This window comes from Miniopterus schreibersii (assembly GCF_964146895.1).
Source record: "Miniopterus schreibersii genome assembly, chromosome: 2".
Taxonomy (NCBI): domain Eukaryota; kingdom Metazoa; phylum Chordata; class Mammalia; order Chiroptera; family Miniopteridae; genus Miniopterus; species Miniopterus schreibersii.
The window spans coordinates 71,029,053-71,056,689 of NC_138102.1; the positions used below are offsets into that span (position 1 = coordinate 71,029,053).

General features: G+C 38.3%; 1 protein-coding gene across 5 annotated transcripts in view; it reads left to right on the plus strand.

Moving 5' to 3' along the window:
- DGKH (diacylglycerol kinase eta) overlaps window positions 1-27,637 on the plus strand; it is a 169,310-nt gene that overhangs the window by 6,562 nt on the left and 135,111 nt on the right. For all 5 annotated transcript variants that reach the window (XM_081128802.1, XM_081128800.1, XM_081128803.1 and 2 more), the window contains exon 2: window positions 395-598. In XM_081128802.1, the coding sequence (XP_080984928.1) occupies window positions 407-598 (192 nt within the window). In that variant the 5' untranslated portion in view covers window positions 395-406. The remainder of the gene's footprint in view (window positions 1-394; window positions 599-27,637) is intronic.

The following is a 27,637-nucleotide window of genomic DNA, read 5'->3' on the forward strand; positions in this document are numbered from 1 at the left end:
TGCCCAGGAGCCGAAGGAGGGTGGCATCGCCGCTGCCGGGCTTTCGGGGGTTGGCTGTGGAGGTTTCTGGTCCTCCGGCGCTCACGTCCGTCCTGGAGGCTCCGGACCCCGGGAGCAGCGGGAGACCGTCCCGGCCCCTCTGTCCCTCGCGTCCTCTCCGCCCGCGCTGGTAGAGCTCTGGGTCAGGACCCCCACCCATCCCGAGGGGGGTGCGCAGGGGCCCCGGGGGCCCTGGCGGGAGGGGCCCGACCCCTCAGACCCTTCCCCCGCCGCGGCCCCCGGGGGAGCGGAAGATGGCGGCGGCCGCGGGGCGCGGGGCTCCGGGCCGGGCTACGGCGGAGCCCACCCTCTGACCACCGCCGCCGCCCCCGCCGGGGGTGCTGTGTCCCCGCAGGAGTCGGAGAGCATGGCCGGGGCCGGCGGCCAGCACCACCCTCCGGGAGCCGCGGGAGGAGCAGCCGCCGGGGCCGGCGCCGTGGGCACCCCCGCGGCTGCCTCGGCGGGGCCCGGAGAGGACTCGTCCGACAGCGAAGCGGAGCAAGAAGGACCCCAGAAACTGATCCGCAAAGTGTCCACCTCGGGGCAGCTCCGGACCAAGGTGAGGCGGCCCGCGGGGAGCGCGGGGGGCGGGGCGCGGCGGGGAGAGGGCGCGGGGAGCGCGCCGGGCGATGCCGGGGCGTGGGGCCGGGAGTGGGGGCGGGGCCGAGGGAACCGGGTGCTGCGCGGCCGGGCGGCGTTCCCGGCGGCCGGCGGGAGGCGGCCGGGGGTCTCCTGGGGAGCCCGGCGGGCAGAGGTGGGGGAGACGCTGAGCGGCGGCTCTGCGAGAGCGTGGGAAAAAGCAGAGGCGCTGCTGAGAGTTCCCACTCAGGGAACTTTAGAGGAATGTTTTATTTTTCGCGCTCCCTGCCGAGCGAAGGTTCAGTAGAGCGTGTGCGTTGCTCAGTGAGAGGAGTGCGGGCGGCGGCCGGCCCCTTCCCTGGCCCACTCTGAGGGGGTGGTGGGCAGGTGACACCGGGCACCCCCTTGTCTCCTGCTGCGGCTTGGAAGCGGGAGCCCCGAGCACGCCGCTGGCCAGCGATGCTCGCGGTTATCCGCGCCCGGTGCGGCCGGAGAGCAGCAGGCCACGCTCTCCCGTCGTCATTTCCCGCTAAGTGCATAGTTCAGATTTTACCAACATACCCGTGGTTATTTTTAATAATGAAAATTAAGCTCTTTGTATTATATAGAGATTAGCATGATGTGTTACTCTTGTTGATCTGTGAGAGCTTGAAGTTGAGAGTTTTCATTTGATCCTGAACGTATACAGAACACATGCTTACGACTGGTTATTTATATGTTATAATTTTCATTATAGTTTAAAAACTATCACTTGGAAAGTCTGTTATCAGTGGGAGACTTGAATGAGGAATTTGAAAAGTGAACTAATAAAACCGTTAGGTCTGTGATCTTTAAAAATAAATTTGCAAAAGTTAACTTATTCCATATTTTTATGAGAATTTGTTTTCTAAGGTCAGTAGACCGCTATATGAAAATATAACTCGTATTATATGCCTATGGACTGAGGTTTGTATTAGCCTGCCTCCTTTTTTTCTAAAATAATTAAGTGTAAGCACACACATAACTGTTAATATGGTGGTTAGTAAAAAGTAAAGGATTGCTTTAGTCATTTTTTAAGAGCACATGTTGTAATTCCTTTTAATAGTGACACTTTTGAATTTTATATCATTGGTGATAAATTAAGGCTGTGGGGTTTGTTTTTAGAAGATAAAGGCTAACCAAAATAGGAACTTTCCTAACAGTGCCTTTAACATTTGAAATCTTAATTTTTTTAAAAGTTCATAAAACTGTTAATAATGGGCAGAGTGGCAGGTTTTTAAAAATAGTGTATTTTATATATTTATACAAAATGGTTAAAATTCCATGCATACTTATATCAAGATTATCCAGTAAATTTATACAGTTTGAAAGAAAATTCAGAGATAGCTCTAATTTGAATTGAATAAAGTCAAACAAAAATTTGTTGGGAGTACCACTATCCTTTGTAGATTTCACGAACTCATGGTAATAGCTAAGGTTGTATTCTTTAAATTTGATACTATGGTTTGGGGTAAAACATGTTTATTGAGACTAAGTGAATTCAAAAAGCACATTTATTGCTAGTTTTTTCATTTAATTTTCTGATAAAAATATTGAGCACATACATTTTGTCATAAATATAGATCATTAGTGATCATTAAATGAAATGTTTCTTAAATTTTCCAAGATGTGTGTAATTTCAGAAATTCTGCATTTTGTTCTAGCTCATATAAGTGCATGTAAGTTAATCAGCATTTTCATATACAAACACCTGAGGTCAGGGTCTAAAACTGCTGAGATCAGTGAGCCTCAGCCTCCCTGCCTTGCCCATCCCCCAATCCAGATTGTTCATATATGCTACAGATCTCATCAGTTACATTTCTTTAGCACTGTATACTGATTCTCAGGGAAGAGGGTGAGGGCAGTGAGGGAATTCATAGAATGAGAGCTGCTAAATTTAATATTGGTTCCCAGTCTTCGATTATGATCCAGATAATAGTTAAAGGAAAAGATCTTTAGAAACTTGATCCCCTCCACAGATATGTAAGATTGAGAGATCCTGGAGGAGAAGAGGCCCCAGGATTAGCTCAAGGTGTAGTGATTTTTAAGACAGCAGTAGCAGTTCTTGCTCCCACCTCCTGAATATAGACCGTGGGACCACCAGGTTTGACAGGTTGTGATTACTAGTTGCATCTTTGATCCTGGTTGAGTAGTGGCCTAGGATGGTGTGTGTAGTACATGGACACATACCTACACACACAGATACAGGTTTATATACATATGCACATATATGCTCTTTATAAAGCATTTATGCATAGGTGTGCAGAGGACCTACAGCAGAGTGAGTTACAGATAGAGATAAGTTCTTAAATGAATGACTATACGTATTACATACTTACATATAATGCTTTACATATATGGATATTATTGTTAAAACATAGTGCTTATTTTAGTTGCCTTTAAGATCCTTAGGGTCCTAAAGCTGTTTGGTATCTAGTTTAGGTTTGGAGTGAAAAAAGGCCACTAACTTTAATTACCTTATTTGAAATGTTTTTTTGTTGTAAATACTGGTTGTTTTAAATAGTTTGAATGTCAGTAAAGAAACTTAATGTAATGTGGCATTTGAAAAGTGTCCAGACTTCTTAAGTGAAAAAGTAATTCATGCATATAATAAGACATTCAAACAGTAGGAGAGGGTATTTGGTGATTGGAGGGTATCAGTGAAAAACAATCTCCCTCTCACCCCAGACCTTCTAGTCTCTATCTCAGAGGATGTTTTCTTGGTGTGCTTCTAGAAAATTTTTATGTGCACACACATATTTCTTTAAAAACTACTAATGGGCCCGGCCGGCGTGGCTCAGAGGTTGAGCATCGACCTATGATCCAGGAGATCTTGGTTGGATTCCTGGTCAGGGCACATACCCCGGATTCGGGCTCAATCCCCAGCAGGGGGCAGGCAGGAGGCAGCTGATCAATGACCCTCTGTCATCATTGATATTTCTCTCTCTCCCTCTCCCTTCCTCTCTCTGAAATCAATAGACATATTTTAAAAAATAAAAGAATTTTAAAAAATAAAAAAATAAAAACTATAAGTGGAAACATTCTGTACATATCCTATGTCTTATTTGTTTGGAGATACAATGTAGAGATCATTTCTCTTTAATGATGGCAAAGTATTCCATTATGTTAGGTTGAAATAAGTGCAGTTGCTATGTCAGTAGGCCAAAAATGGTCAAAAGTAGAATGGTGATTGGTGGGGAGATGTCTAACAAAGAGTACAAACCTTCAGTTGTTAGATGAATAAATTCTGGGGATCTAATGTACAGAATAGTGACTATAGTTAATAATACTGTATTGTATACTTGAAATTTGCTAAGAGAATAGATCTTAAGCATTCTCAACACACACACACAAAAGGTAACTGAGGTGATGGATGTGTTAATTAACTTAATTGTGGTAATATTTCACAATGTATATGTCTATCAAATTATCACATTGTATACTTTAAGTATATATAATTTAATTTGTCAGTTATATCTCAATAAAGCTGGAAAAGGTCAAAAATAGGAAACCTCATATGGTACAATCCAACATAGTATATCATTTAATTAACCAGCTCTCTGTGGAAAGAAATATGAGTTATTTTAGGACAACACTAATCACAGGGTGTTTTTTTGCAGTGGATATGATGACTTTTTAAGTAAGGGATAAGACTGGCACGTTTTTAAAATTAGTACTTTATAGTACCCTCCTCACATCCCCGTATTATACAGGGTTTCCTCCCAAAAATGTATACACACTTTAACAGCTGATAGCTCAATTTTGAAAATGAAATGTATTTTAATAAACACTACCTTTATAATTATTCAAAGTGTGTGTATACTTTTTTTGGATAACCCTGTATATGTCTCTTCATTTTCCATTTTTCCCCCTGGTTTCTTTGTCTTTGGTGTCCTTTCTACTATTTTTCACTTGATTTCTTTTTCTCTATATCAGCTTAGTGGAATTTCAGGTAAGCTCATCTAGCTACCCAGGTGCTAAACACTAAATCATTTTATGGCTGCCTCTATTTCCCCAGCAGGGGGAAAAATCACTTATATACAAAAGTGGAAATAGTGCTGATGAGGTGAGGGTAGGCAGAGGGAGCTGTAACTTGTCATATCTCTTTCTCTGTCTTTACCCTTAGCTGTTACTCCTAAAGTCTTAATCCTGTCCTCAGCCGGTTGATTTACCTTCTGACTTACAGTTGTAGAGAATTTCACCAGTATGTCCTGAGAATGAGACACTCTGAAACAACGCTAATACAAACTCAGACCAGCTTGATTTTGAACATGAATGTAAAGGAGGTTTTGTTTGCCTTTTGCTCACCCATGAATACTGTAGCCTTTAATTTTGCAGGGAATGGCTGGAGGAACCTTGGTTGGGTTTATGGACTAGGATTTGTTTACCCATCATAAGGTAAATATAAACAAATGGGTGCATCTCAATGACATTTTCTGACATTGACTCATGTCTGTCAATGTCTTGAAGCTTCATGTGTCAAAAATACCTCATAATTGAGTTTATTATGGTCTCATTTATTTTTTTTGACATTTATATGCCTTTCTACAGTTAATTTCGAATGTCCATAAATGAGTCTAAATTTAGGTAAAACTTACCTAAACACTAGAAAGCTCTTCAGAACTTTGCAACATTATACATGGATTAAGACATCTCTTTAAGCACATTAAGAAAAGAATAATCGGCAAGCTCTCCCTTCTCCCTCTTCTTCCCCCACAGGCATGCATCTCCTAAACTCTAAGGGACCCCTGGAGACTTGCAGCCAGGGGAGCAGTGGGCAGCTGCAGCTGGTCCTGGACTGACTCCCTGAACCTGTCCCCAAGGCCCCCTTTTCTCTGACTCTCCAGTGAGCTGACAGCAGCCCCGCCTTGGCTCACTTCTTTCCCTTAACGTTTCTAGAGAGCCAAAGCAGCTCTGCCTAGTCTCTCTCCTGCTGCTGCTTCTATCCTAGGCCCTTCATTGTTTCTCCGTCCCAGCTTTAATAAACATACTCTCAAAATAAAAAAATTAAAAAAAGAAAAATCACCACATTTTTCAATTAGTACCTTGGTTTTAATTTAACATAAAGGATGTATGAATAAACGCTTGTACTTTGTTGTTGTTGTTATCTTTACCCAAGGATATTTTTTCCATTGTTTTTTTTTTTTTTTTTTTTAGAGAGAGTAGAAGGGAGTAGAGAGGAGAGAGAGAGAAATATGGATGTGAGAGAGACACATCCATTGGTTGCCTCCTGCAAGTGCCCTGACTACGGCCAGGGATAGAAGGTATGTGCCCTTGACCAGTAATCGAACCCATGACCCTTAGGTCTGTGGGCTGATGCTCTAACCATTGAGCAACACTGGCCAGGGCTCTTGTACTTTCATGGTAAGGCAGTATATGGAAATATTGATTTGTATTTTCACTGTTTTATGAGATGCAATTTGTGTGATTAAAACATTGTCTTTTATCATAAACTGTAGGTAAAGTGGACTAGAGAAAAGTTACATGCAATTTGTACAATTAAAACATTCTTTTGCCCTGGCTGGTGTTTCTCAGTGGTTAGAGTGTTGGCCAGTTGACTGGGGTCCTGTGTTTGATTCCTGGTCAAGTGCACATACCTGGGTTGCAGGTCCCATCCCTGGCCTGGTAGGGGCACATGTTGGAGGCAACCAATTGATGTGTCTCTCTCATATGGGCATTTCCCTCCCTCCCTCCCATCCTCTCTCTCTAAAAATCAATAAAAAATATCCTTATAAACTACAGGAGGTAGACTGGAGAAAACTTGATCAAAGTTTTTCGAATTGTAGGTGGCAGCCCATTAGTGGGTCATAATGGCTCACATCCAGCATTTAAAACAGAATCAGCACAGGTTAGAAAATATTATTTAAAACTTTAGCCCACAGTCCTGGGTGGAATCATTGGATTAGGTAATGATCCAAATAGGATGAGAAACCCAGACATGGCCAGAAGATTGTTAAGACGTGCAAATAATGTAATATTGACAGGTTCATTGTTCAGAAACTAAATATGATATGGGAAGCAAGTAGGAACTTTTACATTTTGATAGGTGATGAGCAGGAAGGTATATTGGAAAATAAGAATAATTAACATCCATCTAGGGCAGAAGTTGGCTAGCTTTTTCTGTCAAGGGCCAGATAGTAAATATTTGCAACTTTGCAGGCCATAAATTTAATCTGTGTCAAACGACTCAGTTCTACTGTTGTGCCAAATCAGCCATAGACTGCACTTCAGTGAGTAAGTGTGGCTGTGTTCTAATTAAACTTTAAGGACACTGAAATTTGAATTCATAAAATTTTCATGTATTAAGAAATATGGTTTTTTAAAAAGCCATTTAAATATGTAAAAACCTTCTTAGCTTGTGGCTATACAAAATTAGGTGTCAGAAGGATATGCCCATAGATTTGGCTTATGGGAAGTAGTTTGCTGACCCCTGTTCTTGACGATGGAAAATTAGGTTTGCACAGCGCTGCGGAGTTAAGGTGCTGCTAAATGCAATCAGCATTTAAGGGACCAAATAAAGCTAGATTTCAATCCATTTAAAAATCTCATCTTTGTAGAACATTTTATTTTTAGCGTGGTTTGCGTCTTTGCTTCCATTTTAATGTGAACTAAATATAGACTGGAAACTTTGAGTCTTGGTACAGTAATATATGGTATAACAGCTTTCTTTCCATTTTCATTGCCAGTTAAACATGATATCCCATTATTAAAGATAAGAGACATAATAAATAATTTACTAAACCTTTACATATAACTTAAGATGCATTATTTGAAAGTATCTAAATTTAGAATGCTTTCACTTAGTTTAAGGTTGTATGTTTGCTATTGTGGTGGGAGTTGATGAAAGGTTATGTGAAACTACTATCGTAAGTGACTTGGGGCTCCTTTCTGTTTCCAGGGTACAATGTTTCACTCATATTGGATTTGTTAGGCTTTACTTACTCAGGAAATGTGTTTATAAGCAAAGGTTTTAATTAAAGAGAGTTTGTTTTATGTTTAAAAATAGACTTTTAAAAAAGACCATAACATGTTAGAACATTATATTTTCCCCAGGCAAATTTGTTTTGTCTTGTTGGGTACCAAGTATTTTTCACTGTGAACATTTAGTTACTTGAAAACACATTTGTATTTTTGACTTGGTTAAGTGGCTTCACATTATCAATAACCATTATTGATAATAGCCTTAATTTCAGATTCAGTATACATTGTTTTATTTTAGATTGTTGTTTATTTTTTCAAATGAACATACATGGTAATTATTTTCTCCCCTGTACTTTTTGTTATGAGGATATTTGAATAATTATTAGGCTCTTGTTTTATACTAAGGAAGTAAGATTAACTTCATCATGTGTGGAGCTGGAATCTCTAATCTTCTCACTGTGCTGTTTGAATACCAGGACATTTTCAAACCACCAGAATATAATTTATTATAATAAATCATTTTTTTATAAGCTTAGAGCATTTATGTCAGACATTTGAAAATACCTTTCTATTTAGCATTTATTGTTTACATAGCATTTTTATATACATGATTTTATCTAACACTGGTGCGAAATTATCTGAGTTTTACAAATGAAAAAACTCTGAGTTTGTCTGCTGAGTAAATGGCAGGGCGGGAACTCAAAAGCAGGACTTTTAACTCCTGTACCATTATCCCTTGGCACAGTGGATACATTGGATGGGTTCCAGAGGCTTCTTTCAGTAGTCCCATAAGCTTCCTGGGTTTTGAAGCTTTACATCTACAGTGTACAAGTATGGATGTGTGCAGGCAGTCTCCTTACTTCTGTTTGCCTCCCTCCCTCCCTGCTCCTGCCTGCCCTCCTTCTCTCCCTTAAATTCACTTCCCTTCTTCTCTTCCTTCCCTTTCTCCTCCTTCCTACCCTGCCCTTTATTAACTTTTTAAATCTGTGAGTGTGTCTCTCACCAGTGTTTTAGATTCCGTAATGCCTTTTTGCATTTGAATCCCATGTTTTTTGTGACATGTTTGAGTCTATGTTTGAAAAGTGAATTTTGGAATAAATAATTTCAGTTGAAATTTATATTAGTTTTAATTACTGTTAGGAAAATCATGAAATTCTTGGAAAACGTGCTTAGTGCACATTTAGAAGAAATCCTTATAGGGTTTGAACCCCTCACATAGATTTTCAAAGAAAACCTCTAGTTTCACTTCCATAAGGTAAGATGCTATTTTTAAAAGGTCATGATATTTAAAGGTGTTAAAAAGAATTATATAAAGTAATTTTCCATTTGGCCTATTAAGGCATGGTTGAAGAAAGACTATGAGTGAAATTTCTTTTTAACTAGCTAAGGAATTAAAATGACATTTTTTTTGGCCCAGCTTTCTCCATTTCACTTTTATTTAGATTAGAAAAGGTGCCAAGGTGTGTACCTGAGCAGGCATACTGTTTTGAGTTGGGTTATTTGTATAACTTGTATAGAATTTTAAAGTTATTTTATAATATTTTATATATATGAGTATGTAATATGTATATAAATTTGTAAAGCATAGCGAGCCCCCATGAATCAGCTTCAGAACTAGAAAACTCCCAGTACCATGTATCTACCCTTGTGCTGCTTCTCTTTTTTACTCCTTTGTTGCCCTTCATTTCATTCAAAAAGATTTATGGTGTTCCAGGGACTGTCATAGGTGCTAGGGATAGAGCTATTAAAGAACCCCCTAAATAGACAAAAACCTCTGCTGTTATGTACCTCACATTTTAATGCAAGAAGAATTTATAAACTCAGAGATATGTAAAATATATAATATGTTAGAAGGTGAGAAGTGCTACAGAGAAAAATAAAGCATGAATGGGAGTGGCAGTGAGGTAGGAAGGGGAAGGTCTTCCTGAGAAGGTGACAGCTGAGCATGATTTTGAGGGAATGAGCCGTGCAGACCTTTGGGGGAAAAGCAGTCTAGGCAGAAGGAACAGCATCTGCAAACACCAAGAGACAGAAGCTACAATGAGGAAGAGGTCAGTGGGGCTGAAGTGGGGGTGGGGTATGTGTAGGGGAGCAGGTAGAAAGTGGGGAGTAAGTTGATTGTGCCAAAAGTAAGTTACTTTAGAGAAGAGTTCTTAGTAGGGGTTCATGCATTCCATAGCATGGGCAGGGATCCGAGGGATCCCCAATTTTATGTCTATGTGTAAGCACCTCAGAAGACAAAACCACTGACTTGAAAAGGGGAATTGCAGGACAGACAATAAAAGATAGATGATTTTCACACACAAACACACATACACACTATAACCATTCATTGTCATCATTTGGAGAAATACTAAAATTGAGGGTTGGGTTTAATGAAATGAAATAAAAGCAGCATAGAATAGCAGAGTTCCTTGGAATAGTTAGTAGAGTTGTATTTGCTTCTCAGGTCTTTCATATACTATTAGGTGACCTTAGTCATGTTACATGTTACAGAAAATGCTGTGCCCATCAGTGTCTGTTCTGTTCTTCCTGGTCTACCTTTAGACTTCATTTTCCTCTTGCAGATAGGTGGGGTTATGTAACTGAGTTCAGGCCAGTGGAATATGAGTGGGAGTGATGTTTGCCACTTGGCCTCTAAAGCCCTATGTGGGACTGTCCATTTTCTGTCTCTTCTCTTACCTGCCCACTAGATGTAGATTGTGCAGTGGGAGGAGTTCGGAACCCCGAATGACTTCATGGAGCAGAGCTTCTATGCTCCTGCCCTCAAACCACATTGGATTGTGTGGGACACAGGAGGGAAATAGAGGCCTTTATTGTATTAAGCCCTTGAGCTTTGGACATCGTTTGCTAACAGCAGTTAGTGTACTCTGACCAATACACTTCATCTCTCTGAACTTCAGATTTCTCACTGGCAAAATGGATATAGTGATCCCTGCCTCGTAGGTAGTAATGAGGATTAAAGAAATGCACAGTATGCTCTCATTATTATAATTATGTTTAAAAATTGGTATAAAGGATTTATACCAATTTAAAATTGGTATCAGGAATAACTGATAACTCATTTATTTCTGAATAATGTGTCTTTTTTTTTTTAAATATATCTTTATTGATTTCAGAGAGAGGAAAGGAGAGGGAGAGAGAGATAGAAACATCAATGATGAGAGAGTCATTGATTGAGCCCACAACCTGGGCATGTGCCCTGACCGGGAATCGAACACCGATCGCCTGGATCCTAGGTTGATGCTCAACCGCTGAGCCATGCCCGGCTGGGCCTGAATAATGTGTCTTTTAAATAATCAGTAGGATATATAGACCTCGCCCTTTCTTGACTTTTTAAAAGACTTGATAAAACTATTATAACCTGATCTAAATAAGAAATCTGCTTTTAAAAGACATACTATATGCCTCATGATGAAACAACAAACCACTACCTTATTTCGCCAAAGAGATCAAACCTGAATCTGATTAAGCTGCTGGATCCATCTGCCAATTTGCAGGAAATAAAGGACAGAGGAATATGTACCATGTTTGGATGAATTATATAGGGATGGACAAATGGACAGATATGCGGTGAATCAAATGTATAAAAATGCTAATCATAGAATATAGGTGCTGGGTATATGAGTGTCCATTATATAATTCATTCAACTTTTCTATGTGATTGAAAATATTCAAAATATTGAAAAAAGAAAAAAACTAATATTTTTACACATCGGTATTTTGTAATTAAAAAAAATGTCTTTGCTACCATGAAGGGTTTATACCAATTTAAAACTGGTATCAGGAATAACTGATAACTCATTTATTTCTGAATAATGAAAACCCATACTCCAGGTGCAGTGAAGATAGTCTTACTCAATTTGGTGATTTTAATCAGTAGGCTATATAGACCTCCACCCTTTCTTGACTATTTAAAAGACTTGATAAAACTATTATAACCTACTCTAAATAAGAAATCTGTTTTTAAAAGAGATATCATGTGCCTCCAATGAAACAGCAAACCACTACCTTATTTCTGGAGTAATGTATGTTACAAGGGTCAGTGAATGACCACTTGGAGGTGGCAGTGGAAATAATTGGCCAGGTAGGCTTTTAGGTGCTTCCATGGCCAAATCTTTATCTAGAAATGATCTTCCTTATATTTCCCAATCTTCCCTTCCTCAACTCCTGTTTTCTCCTCAATCCACACAATCTGGCTTTTGCCCCAACTGCTTCATGAAAACTTTTGCAAGGGTACCTAGTGATCTAATTACTAAAATCCAGTGGTCTCTTTTTAGTTTTCACTTAACTGTATTTCTTGCCAATTTTGACACTAATGACCCCCTTTTTCCCCCTCTCACGTCTTCCTCTTTTGCTTTCAAGGTTTAAGTTTCTATTCTTATTTTCCCGTTTTACTGCCTCTCACTCTCTATCCTTGATTCCTTTTGCTACTGCTAAATGTTTCTGCTTCCTAGGATTCTTCTTCTTACTCAATTTGTGTTTTCCTTAGTTGATCTGATCCATTAAATTAGGCTTCAGTTGCCAGAAAGAGTGTACCAGTCTTTTTCTAGCTCTACTGTCTCCTGAGATTTGGACCTATGTTTCCTTTGCCTACTAGACACTTACTGTAGTGAGTTCCATAGCCATCTCAGCCTCAACATTCTCAGACTGAGTAGGTATGTACACAGTGTCCCCACTTCTGAGCCAAATTTTGCTTCACTACTTTTATATCTCATGGAAAGATTTGCCTTGTAGTTAACCTTGACTTTTTGTCTTGCTAACCATCTTTGTGAACTTATCTGCTTTCAGCAAATATGCATTCAGTGCCTACTATAGGTAAGCAGAGTGCCAGGGCCTGGGGATACAGCAGAGTACAGAGGAGATGATCCCTTTCCTCTTGGCGCTTAGTCAGCATTCAACAAATTTGGTCAATTCTGTGTGTTCATGTCTCATTTAATCCTCATAATAAAACTAAGAAGTGGATAGGTACAATTATTATCCCCATTTTAGAAACAAGGAAACCAAGGAGTAGATAACTTGTCACTCAGCTATCAGGTGACTTGTCTGTTGTCTGATGTAACTATTATGATACACTCTTCCTTTGTCTACTGCATGCATCTGTTGTGAATTCATCCCTTTTTATTTCTGTTGCTGCTTACCCTAACCCTCCCTTAACCTTTATCATTTGATTTTTGCCGTGGATTTCCTTTCTGGTCATTCTCTATTCCTCTTCTATAGTTATCTTTATAAAGGAGAAGTATGATCATAATACATTTTGCATAAACTCTTAGACATTGCCCATTACTAGTTGGATAAAGTCTAAATTTCTTAGCATGGCTTAGTAGGTCTTTCTCAGTATGATGCTAAATTACCTGTCTGTTCATTCAACCGATATTTGAGTACTATTGTAGGAGCTGTAATGGCAAAATAACATAAAACACACTGTTTATAAGAGCTTATCTTCTATTGAGAGAGAAGGTAATAAACATATAAACAAATATATATCAGATGTTCATAAGCATAATGAAGGAAAATAAAACAGGGCAAGGGAGAGGGAGTGATGGAGTGGTGTATGTGTATATGCATGTGTGTTAAGTATTTTGGTTAAGTATTTAAGTATTTTGGTTTGTCTCTTTAATGAGGTACTATTTAAACAGAGATCTGAGCCTTGCAGACTTCTGATGTCAGAGTGTACCAGGCAGAGTCAGTGCTGTGGTCTTCTAGTTGTTTTCTGTCACTGTCCTCCTATGGTCAGTTATGTCAAACCCTTCTCTGTTCCCAAGGTAAGGCACGTACTGTCCTACCTCTGAGTGTTTGTACACGCTATTTCACCGGCCTGGAATGCCCCCTATTTCCTATTTCTCTCTCGGATTTATTTTTATATACTATTATTTCCCTACATTTCTGAAAATATTTGAAGTGGTTTACATTCAGTGCTGTGTATCAAGGTTAGGTAAAATATAGATAGGACTATGAGACCAAAAGGAAAGTTAGTAGGTTGGTCTATAGAGCAGGTTGTCGTGTGCTTTCTTTCTGGTCTTATATAAGTTTTTGAAGATGAGTTATAAATGTAGCCCCAAGTTTCCTGGCAACCAAAGCAACAAGCTCATTTACAAAATTTTTATTGTCATTGGTGAAAAAGCCCTCTAGATTTTAGCAGGAAAAAAGATTTTTCTAAGTCCCAAAGAAATGTATTCTGTCAGTCTTCCCCACAGGAGTCACTGAGGAATGAAGTAAATGCTCCCTTCACCTATTTCATAACACATAAGTGGGCAGTGGCCTTATAATGCCCTCCCTTGTAAGGTCTGGATATAATCCTGACCGCAGCTTCATGGCAGCGTTTCTGTAGGGGATTTCAGTAAGACAGTTTCAGTTAGGACATAATCCAGTCATAAAATTCAAACTATTTTTGAAGGCTGAAAAAATGGCATGTACTTCAGACAGTCCTCTTGTTAAAATGGGCATCTGCTGAAATACTTTCCAAGTATCACAGAATCTCAGATTATCTGCTGTTCATATTTATTTGTCCAGGTGCAATTGATAAGAGGGAATTAATAATATGTAAAGAAAAATCTGATGTTTCTCGGTGGCTCTCAACTTCATATCTCTAATAAAATGGTTCTACGAGCAGGTTTTTAAGAAATATGTGTGCAGTGTTTTATGAGTGCATTGTAGAATATTAAAATGATGTGTACCTCCCTGGCTGGTTTGGCTTGGTGTTTAGAGCGTTGGCCTGCGGACTGAAAGGTCCCGGGTTCAATTACTGGTCAAGGGCACATAACTTTGGTTGCAGGCTCAATCCTGGGCCTTGGTTGGGGCGCAAGTGGGAGGCAACCAATTGATGTGTCTCTTTCACGTTGATGTTTCTCCAAAAAAAAAAAAAAAATCAGTGGAAAAATATCTTCAAGTGAGGATAAAAAAAAAAGTGTACATTTTAGGATATTATGAAAAGTGTTCACACGGACTTCTGAAAACATCTTGGGGACTCTGACAACAGCTGAGATTGCACAGTGTATCTGGAGCTATTTTTTGTTTGGGGAGAGAGCTGTGAGGGTATCTAGAGGATGAGTGGAGCAAGCAGAGGGAAAAGCAAATGTGAAGGCCCTGAGATGAAAACACACCTGACAGTCCAAAAATGTTAGGATGTAAGAGTGGGTGGAACAAAGTGAGGTAGGGGGAAATAAGTGTCAGGAAAAACGTCAGAGAGGTCACGGAGACAGCAGGTAGGTTGTTGTGATGACGTCTGTGAGATAATACATTTTTAGCACAGTAGCTGGCACATAATTAGCACTTAATAGGTTCTAGTAATTATAGTAATATTAAAGGAGTACAATTGCTGTTCCATACCTAGGATTGATCTTTAAAATAAAATCAGCATCTAAAACTCTTTAGAAGAGAGAAATAAGCAATAGCTAGAGAGAGACCTGGGGGTCAAATTGAGGGCATTTTTAACCTTTTGATAAGTAGGGAAGTGGAAGATTTTATCATAAATCTAGTTAAGATTCCATGTAAGAAGGGAAGGATGTTGAAGGAGATTCAACTTTCCCCTGGTAACACTTCTTGTCATCACCTATATATGTCACAATTCTTAATGACTACTATTTGCATATTCATGGTCTTTGCTCTCCTCTTCTTAAAGAAGCCGCACTCTGGTTTGTTGGACCAGCTCCTTCATTCTCCTATGTATCGGTTAGGAGAATGGACATAATGAAGGGACAGAAAAAGAGATCACTCTAGAGCATTATTCCTCTAGGGACCCTAGTCTGTGTGGTGTAATTGAGAGGCTGGAATGAACAGGGGAAGTTGCATGGGCTTCGCTTTTGTGTCAAGGCAAACCATGAGTATACTACCTGAGACAATCCCTGGGAAATATTTAGGTGGAGGAGGAGGACTGGGGTCTTATGTGAACAAGTAAGAGGAACAGGCAGTAAAGTATGGATTATTGTCCTCATTGTGACCTCACGTATACCTACAGGCTGATGAAGGTTGGGAAATGATGCACACTTTAAATAACCATCTAAAATACAATATGAGCACATAATATACGGTGGTACCTCGGTTTTCGAATGTAATCGGTTCCGGAATACCATTGAGTTCTGAAACGTTCGGCAACCGAGGGATCCGCAGCCGACAGCTGGGCCTCAGGATCTTGCCCTCAGCGGAAGCCGCGTGGGATGTTCGACTCCTGAGGTGTGTTTGAAAACTGAGGCATTTACTTACGGGTTTACAGCGTTTGTATCCCGAAATGTTCCTCCACAGAGCGTTCGAAAACCGAGGTACCACTGTATAAAACATTTAAGTTGTAAAGCAGCTATATACCCATGTTCATAGCAGCATTATTCACAAGAGCCAAAAAGAAGAAACAACTCTAGTGTCCATTGACAGGTTAATGGATAAACAAAATGTGGTGTGTGTACACACACACACAGACACACACACACAATGGATATTATTCAGTTTTAAAAAGAACAAATTTTGCTACAACGTGGATGAACCTTGAAAACTTTAAGCTACGTAACCTAAAAGCCAGTCATAAATGCTGTATGATTCCACTTGTATGAGGTACCTAGTTAACTTCAGATAGGCAAAAAGGAGAATGGTGGTTTCCAGAGACTGGGGGAGGGAGGGATGGGAAGTTAGTGTTCAATGGGTATAAGCTTCAGTTTTGAAGGTGAAGAGAGTTCTGTGGATGGTTGGTGGTGATGGCACAGCAATATAGATGTACTTAATGCCACTGAACTGGACATTTATTTTTATTTTTTACATTTAAACATGGTTAAAATGGTAAATTTTATGTTATGTGTATTTTACCACAATTAAAATAAATTATAAAGCAAGCTTCATAGGAATGGCCCAATATACACTCAAGTAATATTACAAGTTTTCTTTAGTGAGATAAAAGTGAAAACTTAAATGTGTAAAACATCAAGAAAACTATGAAAACATTAAGAAAACAAACTGCTGAGGGACAAAAATTATTAGAATGAAGGCGAAAAGTTTTATCCAATTTATCTGTAAATTGCACACAATTACAAACACAGTTTGCTATTGGAATTTGGCTAACTTACTAAAATGATCTGAAAGGTCATAAAATAGTATCTAGTTACATATTGAAAAGGAAGAGTAAGAAAGAGCACCTTAACCAATAAGACGTAATTAAACAGCACAAAACTACAAAAAAATGAATGTGGCTTTGTATTGGGGATAAACTGAAAGATCAGTAGAACAGAATACAAATTCCAGAAACCTGCCAATTAACATATAAGAATATATTTTCCAATAAAGATAATGTTTCAAATGAGTGGAGAAAAGAGGGATTACTCAATAATTCCTCTTGAGGCAACTGGCTCACCATTTAGTTAAAAAAATTGGAAAATCAATTCCTACCTCACACTATGGACTGCCCAGTTTCCAGATGGGTTGAAGATAAAATTCAGAGTAAACTAATCATAAAAATACTAAATAAATATAGGTAAATAAGTGCATAGTTTCAGGGTTGGTGGGAGTTTTAAAATGTGACACTAAAGAAAAAAACAGAATGAAAAAACATTGAATCTCCTGACAATTGAAATTCATCATGAACCAAAAGGCAAACAATTTCCCCAACTACTCGCATGTTAGTAGAAACATTATTTCTCCTTCCTTCTTTATGGTACAATGTTCAGTAATAAAGTATTGGTTAAATGCATATTCTATATTTATATAAAAAATCACTATTCCATCAGGTACACAGTACCTGGCAAGCAAAAGGTGTTCAGTATGTACTGTGTAGATAAGTGAAAAAATAAATGAATTTGCATCATGTTGACATGGAAGATACAATGTATTGGGCAGAAGAGAGAAATTATACCTCGTATAGACTCTGAGTCCCTTGGAAGGAGATAACAGAGCTATAGTGGTTTCTCACTGGATTACGGAATTTTGGGTGTTTTCTCTTTATTTCTATTTTTAATTTTTTTACAGGTTACACGTTTGCTTTGCAATAATAAAACCTTTAAATTTAGTTTTTAAATTTGGATGTAACTCATTACAGAAAAATGCAAATAAAAATTTTGAATTCTCATACACCAAGAGAATTAAAATACCACTCAGTTTGTATTAATAAAATGTATCTGATAAATAGATGGCATAATACTTCATATTTCTGAAAGTGGATTTAGCATTTCTGTAGGAATAATCAAAGGTAGAAGCATGCATTAATTACTGTTTCTATATAAAGGAATAATTAATATTTACCATTTCTGTAAAAGCAAAAACAAAAAAAAAAATCTCTACAGGTGTCATCCATACTTATAAACATGATTACTATAAAGATATTGAGATACTAGAAGGTAAAAGTCTGCATAGCCTAATATTTATTATAAGCAAAGGGTTAAATATTGGTCATAAAATCCTAAGAAAGCATTTTAACCACCCTTAAAAAGGTTGTTAAAATTTGCCAGATTTGTAAATAGAATAATATGGCTTGTAAGCTAAACTTAAATTAAACTGATCTAGGTTTTTAATTAGTTTCTTTAAGAAATTAAACATTAACTCTTAAAAATTTTCATAATAAAAAACCTTGGCTGTTGGGAGCATTACTAATACTTATTTGAACAAAAACTACTTAGCATATTATAATGTATTGACAGAACACTAATAGGAGCTTGTTTGAGAAAATGTACCACTATTGTGAAAAATTCACTTCTTTCAGCCCATGAAACAGTACAAACATGTCTACTAGAAATGCTGTGTATGCAGAAACCATTGAAATTTATTTTGACATTATAAAACAAAATACGTGGCCCAGGTTAGTGATGACACACATCAAATGACAAATATTAGTGAAGTGCTGCCTTTGCATCACTCTGAGGTCAGAAGTCATACCTTCAGGGGTCTGGCAACCTTTACTTCACCTTGCTGACATTGTGTAACATGGCACATTAAAAATACTACATGCATGTACTTAACATTTTATATAGTGGGGCCTCATTATTTGTGGATTCTAATTTGCTAATTCACCTACTCAAGTTACTTATTTGTAACTCCAAAATCAATACTTGTGGCGCTTTTGAGATCATTAGTGGGCACACAAGAGTGGTGGAAAATTTAAGTTGCGGCATGTGCATGTCCCCAGCTGAGGTTGAACCAGGTCACAATCTGCCTTCCCATATAGTACACAAGTGCCCTTTTTGTGATCTATTTAGTGAGACATTTTTAACATTTTTGTGCTTTCTTTTGATCTCAGTGTTTGAAATTGGCCCCAAGCTTAAATGCTTTCTAGAGTTCCTGAAAGCTGTAAGGCTGAGAAGTACCTTATAGAAAAATTATGTTAGCTAAGCTTCTTTCAGATGTGAGTTATAGTGCAATTGCCCTAAGTTCAATGTTAATGGATCAACAATATATATTAAACAGAAATACACATAAAACAAGGTCATGTATTGACCAGCTGATGGAAGGGCATACAGGAACGTAACCCTGCATTTCCCCTAGGAATTATGGCTCACTATTTGCCAATTCAGTGTTCACAATGACTTTTTTTTTTAGTTTGAGAGATCTTCTTTGTTGTTGTTCTATTCAGTTTTCAGTTTTTAAATTTTTTTCTCAAGGCATCATTGACATATTAGTTTCAGGTGTACAATATAGTGATCCAATACTTGTATATATTTTTAAATGTGACCACAGTAAGTCTAGTTAACATGGGCTACAAATTTTTTTCTTGTGATGAGGAGTATTAAGATTTACTCTCACCCTGCCAGCATGGCTCAGCTGTTGAGCATTGACCTAGGATCCAGCAGATTGAGGTTCAATTCCTGGTCAGGGTACATGCTCGGGGTTTTGGGCTCGATCCCCAGTGGGGGGCATGCGGCAGGCAGCCAATCAGCTACTCTCTCTTCATTGATGTTTCTCTCTCTCTCTTTCCCTCTCCCTTCCTGTCTCTGAAATCAGTAAAGATATATTTAAAAAAAATACTTATTCTCTTAGCAACTTTCAAATATGAAATACGGTATTATTAACTGTAGTCACGATGCTGTACATTAGATCCCCATGATTTATTTTATAACTGGAAGTTTGTACCTTTCGACACCCTTCACCCATATCACACCCCCCACATTCCCCACAAACCGCAAATCTATTCTCTATCTATGAGCTTGTTTTGTTTGTTATTAGATTCCATATGTAAGTGAGATCATAGGGTATTTGTCTTTTCTCTGTCTGACTTAATTCATTTAACATAATGCCTTCAAGGTCTCTCCATGTTGTCACAAATGGCAAGGTTTCATTGTTTTTAATGACTGAATAACATTTTATTGTATATATACCACATTGTCCTTATCCATTCATCCATTGATGGACACTTAGGTTATTTCCATGTCTTGGCTCTTGTAAATAATGCTGTATATGTCTTTTTCGTTGGTGTTTTTGTTTTCTTTGGATAAATACCCTGAAATGGAATTGCTGGATCATATGGTAGTTGTGTTTTTAATTTTTGAAGAACCTCCCTGTTGTTTTCCACAGTGGCTGCACCAATTTACGTTTCTGCCAATAGTGCACAAGGGTTCCCTTTACTTCACATCCTTGCAAACAATTGTTTTTTCTTGTCTTTTTGATACTAGCCATTCTAACAGGTGTGAGGTGATATCTAATTGTGGTTTTGATTTTCACTTCCCTGCTGATTAGTGATGTTGAGAACATCTCCATGTATCTGTTGGCCATCTTTTTTTTTTTTTAAATTTAATGTGAGAAAGAAACATCCATCGGTTGCCTTCTGTATGTGCCCCGACCTGGGATGGAACCCGTAACCCAGGTATGTGCCCTGGCCAGGAGTCGAACAGGCAGCCTTTTGGTACACAGGATGTCGCTCAACCAACTGAGCAACTCCTGGTAGGCATCTGTTGGCCATCTTTATGTCTCTTTTTGGAAAAATGTCTATTTAGATCTTTTGCCCATTTTAAGTCAGATTATGATTTCTTTTATATAAGTGATATTGAGTTATGAGTTCTTTATGTATTTTGGATATTCACCCCTTATCAGATACACAGTGGTGGGCAAAAGTAGTTTTACAGTTGTTCATATGGAAAATAATACAATAACTGATAAATAATAATACAAGAATAAACTGCTTCACATACTCACAACTGTAAACCTGCTTTTGTCCACCCCTGTGTGACTTAAAATATTTTCCTTCGCTCAGTAGGCTACCCTTTCATTTTGTTGATGGTTTCCTTTGCTGTGCAGAGCTTTTTAGTTTGATGTAGTCCCACTTGTTTATTTTTGCTTCTGTTGCCTTTGTTTGGGTCTCAGATCCAAAAAATTCATCACCAATACATGTCAAGGAGCTTACCGCCTATGTTTTCTTCTAGGATTTTTATGGTTTCAGGTCTTGAGTTCAAGTCTTTAATCCATTTTGAGTTAATTTTTTGTTGTTATTAATCCTCACTCGAGGATATTTTTTTCCATTTATTTTTTAAGAGAGTGTGGAGGGGGGGGGGAGAGAGAGACACAGAGAGAGAAAAACATCAATGTGAAAGAGACTCATCAATTAGTTGCCTCCCACACATGTCCTGACGGGGGCCGGGGATCCAACCTGCAACCCAGGTACATGTCCTTGACTGAGAATTGAACCAGCCCTTCAGTGCGTGGGCCAATGCTCTAACCGCTGAATCACACTGGCCAGGGCTCAAGTTGAGTCTTGAAGGAATATTGGGCCTTTCTGCCTCTTATACTTACTAGCTGTGTGATAGTAGATGAGTTAGCTAACACCTTTAAGCCTCAAATTCCTAATTTTACTTATTTTTATTTTTTTAATTGTTTTCAGATTCCTAATTTAAAAATTGAGATAATTATATTTATCTTCTTGGGTTGTTATGAGGATTAAATGAGATGAGAAATGGAAAAGTGAACTTCAGTCTTGCTTTTTGTTTTTTCTACTTTAGGTCATATTTCTTCAATTTGTCACATTTAAATTTACTGTGGTGTTTCAAAGAGCATAATAATCTCTCCAGTCTGACAATATGTTTAGAATATTAATTTTCAGGCTGCATTGTTTCTCACTGTTCTAAAGTGAAAGAACTTTATAACTAAAATATTTACTTAATCGTGAAAGTGTGTCTCTTGGGACTAAGGACATCATTGAATATGAGATCTAAGTGTTAAAGTGCAGTAAGGATTTGGTTCAACTTTCACTATCATTATTTTTGCACTGTTGTTAATTTATAAATAAAAGTACTGTCTTTCTGTTCCCTTAATTTGCAAATCTTCAGAAGTCCCCTTGAAGTTTAGCCCTTAAAAGATTTGTTAGCTAGTCCCCATTATTTCTGCCTACTTGTTTAGACTACTTAAATGTTACTTATTAATGTCTATGGGTTGCTGGAGCCACCAGCTGAAATTTAAGGAGGGTGAAGGTGGGGACTCTCTTAGGCCTCATGCAGTGAATGATGAATGCTCATTGGTTTTTATAGTTACCAACTAAGCACTTGCTGCTACCTGTCTCAGCAGCTTCCTCCTACTCTTTCCTATTTTCAGACTGATATGTACAATTTACAAACTCATTGTTACCTCATTTCCACCAGCATTAGCTATTTCCATCCTTGATTTCTATGTTCCTAATTGCACCTTCCTATTTTTATATTTGAAAGCTCTAAATCTCCTGAACAATTTTAAACAATGTATAATATAGTAAGCTTTCAATCTCATACAATAATAGCTTTTTCCTTTTAATATGAGTCCCCTTTCAGTGTGATTCCACTTTCTATTTTGGATCATTGCATATAATCCTCTTACAGCCTTTTTCTGGAAATTGCAGATAGTGTTTGTAAATACTGGACAATATTTGTAACAAATGGGTTTTATATATAAATTTCTCAACATGTCAGTGACTTAAAAAATCCCAAAACCTAAGTCTCTAGCCTCCAAGACACTAACTTAAAATAAGTTTAAAAAAGTACTTGATTGGTAAAAATTGTTACTCATGTTGTTTATAGCCTGTGTAACAGAGCCTGTGTAACAGACTTCTGTGTTGAAGGGGAAACAGCTCAATTTTTTATTGTCCTACAGAATAAAAGAATTATTGCTATAGACAAAATGTTTGTGTTCCTTCCAGAATTCTTATGAATTCTAACCCCCATTTTAATGGTATTAGGAGGTGAGGTCTTTGGGAGGTGATTAGGTTGTGAGGGTAAAGCCCTTATGAATGGGATTAGTACCCTTATAAGAGGGACACCAGAGAGCTCTCTTGTCCCTTCCATCATGAGAGGACACAATGAAAAGATAGTCATCTATGAACCAGGAAGCCAGCCCTCCCCAGACACAGAAGCTGCCAGCACCTTGATCTTAGACTTCCCAGCCTCCGGAACTGAGAGAAATAATTTCTGTTGTTTATAAGCCACTGGTCTCCAGTTTTTGTTACAGGAGCCTGAACAGACAATTATTACATATGCAAAAGAATTTAGTGTGTGGTATATTTGGATATATAATCTGTGCTAACATAGTAACTTATTTTCTATTGCCTGTCATGGGAACTTTCTGCATCGGCCGCTTGGACAATGACCAACTAAAGAAAGAAGAGAAAAATCAACCTCCATATTTATATCAGTAAAGTGTTTTGTAAGAAAACATAACCTTTAAAAAAAAAATTCTTACCCAAGGACATGTTTGCTGACTTTAGAGACAAAGGAGAGAGAGTGACAGACAGACATCAGTCGGTTGCCTCCAGGCCTGGAATCGAACCTGCAACATTTTTGGTGCATGGGATGATGTTCCAACCAACTGGGCCACCCCACTGGGGCTATAACCTTTTTACTACCCGTTTTCTAGAAATCGTAACTGCAGTTCACATTCAGGTTAACCATGTTTTCTCTACAGTTGATTCTATTTTAACTTTGCTTCTGTTTTCTAAGACCATAGAATTTTAACATATAATGGTGAGAGTTTGATTATTTTGTCATAAATAGTTTATGGCTCTTTCCCAAGAAATACGTAAGCGATAGAATATTGGTTTTAAAAATTTGCCATTCAAATAGTCTTAGAGGAACATGAGTAAAAAGTAAAATAAAAATGTGCCATTTAGATGTGACAGTACAATTCATTCAAGGGTCTGCAATTAAAATAATTTGGTTATAGCTCCAGTTTCTGTAGCATTGAGAAAGAAGTTACAGGTTATTAGAATGTTTTCTGTGTTTTAAAATGTATGAACATGTAGGTTTTTGTTTTGGTGGTTTGTAGCTGAGACTTTTATTCTTTAAAAAAAAAAGTCCCTGGCCCTAGCCAGTTTGGCTCAGTGGCTAGAGCGTCCCCTTGCGGACCGAAGGGTCCTGGGTTCAATTCTGGCCAAGGGCATGTACTTCAGTTGCAGGCTCGATCCCTGGCCTGGGTCCAGGCGCATGTGGGAGGCAACCAATTCATGTGTCTTTCTCACATCAGTGTTTCCCTCTCTCCCTCTCCCTCTCTCTGTCTCTGTCTCTCTCTCTTCCACTCTCTGAAAAGCAATGGAAAAAATATCCTCAATTGAGGATTAAAAAAAAATTCTTCATTATAAAATACAGAATTATGCACCACTTTCTCTTTCTCCACAGTGTTTATTCACACTCTTTTGGCAGTTCAGTTCAGACATTGTTTCTGGTGCTTTTAAATTGCTTTTATTTGGCCCGGCCGGGCGTGGCTCAGTGGCTGAGCATCTACCTAGGATCCAGGCGATCGGGGTTCGATTCCCGGTCAGGGCACATGCCCCGGTTGTGGGCTTGATCAATGACTCTCTCATCATTGATGTTTCTATCTCTCTCTCTCCCTCTCCCTTCCTCTCTCTGAAATCAATAAAGATATATTTAAAGTAAATACATAAATAAATAAATTGCTTATATTTGTAATAATCCTCCACTTGATCATTTAATAAATCCTGTAGCATGGCCCCTGAGAATGTGGGTAGTGTATATAAAGACTAGAAGGTGCTTCATTAGTCTATGTCATGAATTTAACACTTCTAAAAATAGCACTTTTTTTCCTGATGTGTTAGATCACCATTTCATTAACACTTGGAAGGATGATGTTGCACCTCACAGTAGAAATACATCATTAGGGAAAGTCTCTTGTCAGGGCCTTTGAAAGCTTGTGTGAAACGCTACTGTCGATTATCACGGGCAGCACTTGGCTTACTGTTGCAATACTAAAAGAATGAAGTCATTTACTCAGGAAATAAAAGTATTAATATATTCATATAAGGAATGACAAGTACAAGTTTCTGCATATTGTTCCTCTGAAACGGAATTGAAATTGGAAATGTTTACTGTCTTTGGCCCTCTCTTTGAACTTTTATCTGTTTAATGGAAATGTTAGGGTGATTTAGGTCAGTCTATTTAGAAACATCACAGACTAGTGTGACTTTGGGTTTAAGGCATTCATCTACTCTTCTGGCTTAAGAAAATAGAAGGGACTGCTTACCATCCACAGATTTAAATGTTATCTACTTCTATTTCAACCAAATAGAATTAGGATAAAAATATCTATTTAGAATGTGGGCTGCAAGGGTAGTTTAGGATTATTGCATCACCATTTTAAGTGGTTTTCCTGCTTCCAGCCTTGCTTCCCTCTAATCCTCTCTCTACAGCTAAAGTGAACTGTTTATTTCTTTAACAGAGAAATATTTTTGGGACTACGAATTAAAAAAGTAAAAGATAGTAGCCTTTCATATTCCCATCATGCGGAGTTAATCAGTACGAACATTTTGTCATGCTTGCTTTCCTTTTTTATTTGCTTGAAGTAAAATCACTGTATTATTCCTTTTGCAAAAAAACCCATGATACCAGCAATTGTAAAGAATCAAAATAAGTGCAGTAAAATACTGTATCTGCACGGTTTCAATGAGGAAATAAAACATTCTAGGTATTTTAGGCAGGAAGGGTTTTAATTCAGGGAACTGGGTCCTTAAAAAAATCCCCTTAGAGGTTGGGGGAGTAAAAATCAAAGGCCACCACTGGACTGTAAGTGTTGAGGTGCCATCCAGAAGTCAGGAGGCGGCTGCTGCCGCCACAGTTGTCTCACCACCTACAGGTACTTTCAAGAAGGACTCGGTATTTTTTTAGTTCTTTTAGGTTTGAGAATGCCTGTTGTCTTTTTACGTGAATAATTTGGCTGAATATAATCTCAAGTCCCATTTCCTTCCCTCCAAATTTTGTTCTATTGTCTTCCTTTTTATTTGGGAAAAATCTCTAAACAGCCTGATTTTCCCACATTGCTTTTTCTATCTGGATGCCTTAATAATTATTTCTTTGTCCTTGAAGTTAAATAATGGCTGAATTTGCACTATACCAAAAGATACATAAAATTTTTATTTAACACTGCAGTTTAGATTGTTTTTTTATCTTTACCTATTGGTGTTCTTTTTCTTTATGCTTTTTGACATAGTGCATTCCATACAATAACTAGTGTTTCTGAGACTAAGTATAAGAATATTAAAGAAGGCATTTAACTTTTCAGTACTGGCAGTATTTGGCTTACTGTTGCACCTTATGAGATGCTGAGTTTCCTACCATACAGGTGGATGGGCTCTTGAATGAGATGGGTTTCTGTCCTGTGGGTTAGAAGGTTGGAATATGTGACCTCTAAATTCCCTCCCAGCTTGGGTATTTCTTAATTAATATTTTGTGACATCCAGCATCAGCCCATCTAATTAGGCAGTATGTTGGTGAAGTTCTTTGGTAATTATGTTTGATGTAATAAAAATGAATGAACTAGTTCAGTTTTTGACAATCTTTTGAAAACTGATTTCTGAATCAGTTCATTTTTCGAGAACCTTCCTCTTAAGAGTTTTAGATTGTGGGAAGGCTACTAAAATGAACTATTATAAAGGTCAGGTCTGCAATATTAAGTTATAACAGACTCCTTTATGCCTTTTTTTTCTTGCCCTGCATTTTTTTTGAAGTCTGAAGGCTCCAGATTTCTGAGCATTTTTCATTAAATCTACCCATTCTTGTTTTATTCTCACCTGAGGATATGCTTATTGACTTTAGAGAGAGAGGAAGAGAGGGAAATATCAATGTGAGAGAGAGAGAGACATCGATCAGTTGCCTCCCATACACGCCTGGACTGGGGAATCAAACCCGCAACTTGGGTATATGCCCGGACTGGGAATCGAACCCGCCACCTTTTGATGTATGAGATGACACTGCAACCGACTGAACCACACTGGCCAGGGCTCTCCATTTATTTTTAAGTTTATTTTTGTGTATATCAGTGTGGATTTATGACTTCCTATTCAGTGGGTTATATGCCATTACTGTTACTTATTTTGATATCTGAGTTATCTTATGTCACCCAGTAGGTGCCCTTTTAAGCTAGTTTCTGTGTTCTTCTGCTATGTCCCTGTTATCCTTAAGCACTTCTTTACTTTCTGGCATAACAAGATATCCTAGGTTCATCTTGCTTTTTCCTTTATCTCTCCTTGAAATAAGCCCTTTCTCCAAGGAGCGAGTCCTAGTTCCTTTAAATGGAGAAGAGTATTTAGAAACCAAGATCTGAGCGTTCTGTGTGCTCATGGCTACTGCAGTCACGCTATTCCCAGCCTCCCTCAGTGGCCAGAACTATGTACACATTTGCATCTATATTTGTTTCTGTATTTATTCCGATTGAAAACCATGATTTCACATGGGTACCCTTGGTTTCAGTCCAATACAGCAAGGCTTGTTTAACTTTTCTCCCTTTTCAGACAGTGAGAAACCTGGTTCCTATTATCCTCAATATATTGACTTATCAAATAAACCCACTTTGTAAGTAACTGGATTTCAATGCTTCTGTCCCTTCTCCCCCATGGTTGCTGTACTCACCCCCACTCAGGCTCCAGTACCTCATGCTGGTGGGCTTCACACACACCCTCCTTGCTCTGCTTAGGCTCTGATTCTCCGCACAAGGCTGTTTGGAGACCGACCTTCATTACCCGGCTCCATTACCCGCTCCATCACCCCACACTTGCCTGCCTTGCTCAGCCCCACCTAATCAGCTTTTGGACTGAGTTATTAAAGAAGGAAAGAAAAACCTATTATATTTTTATGAGTAGCAATAATGGCACAAATTAAGCTACTTTTTGAAGTATTTTTCTAGACCTTCCAACTGTCTTTTTAATGACCTG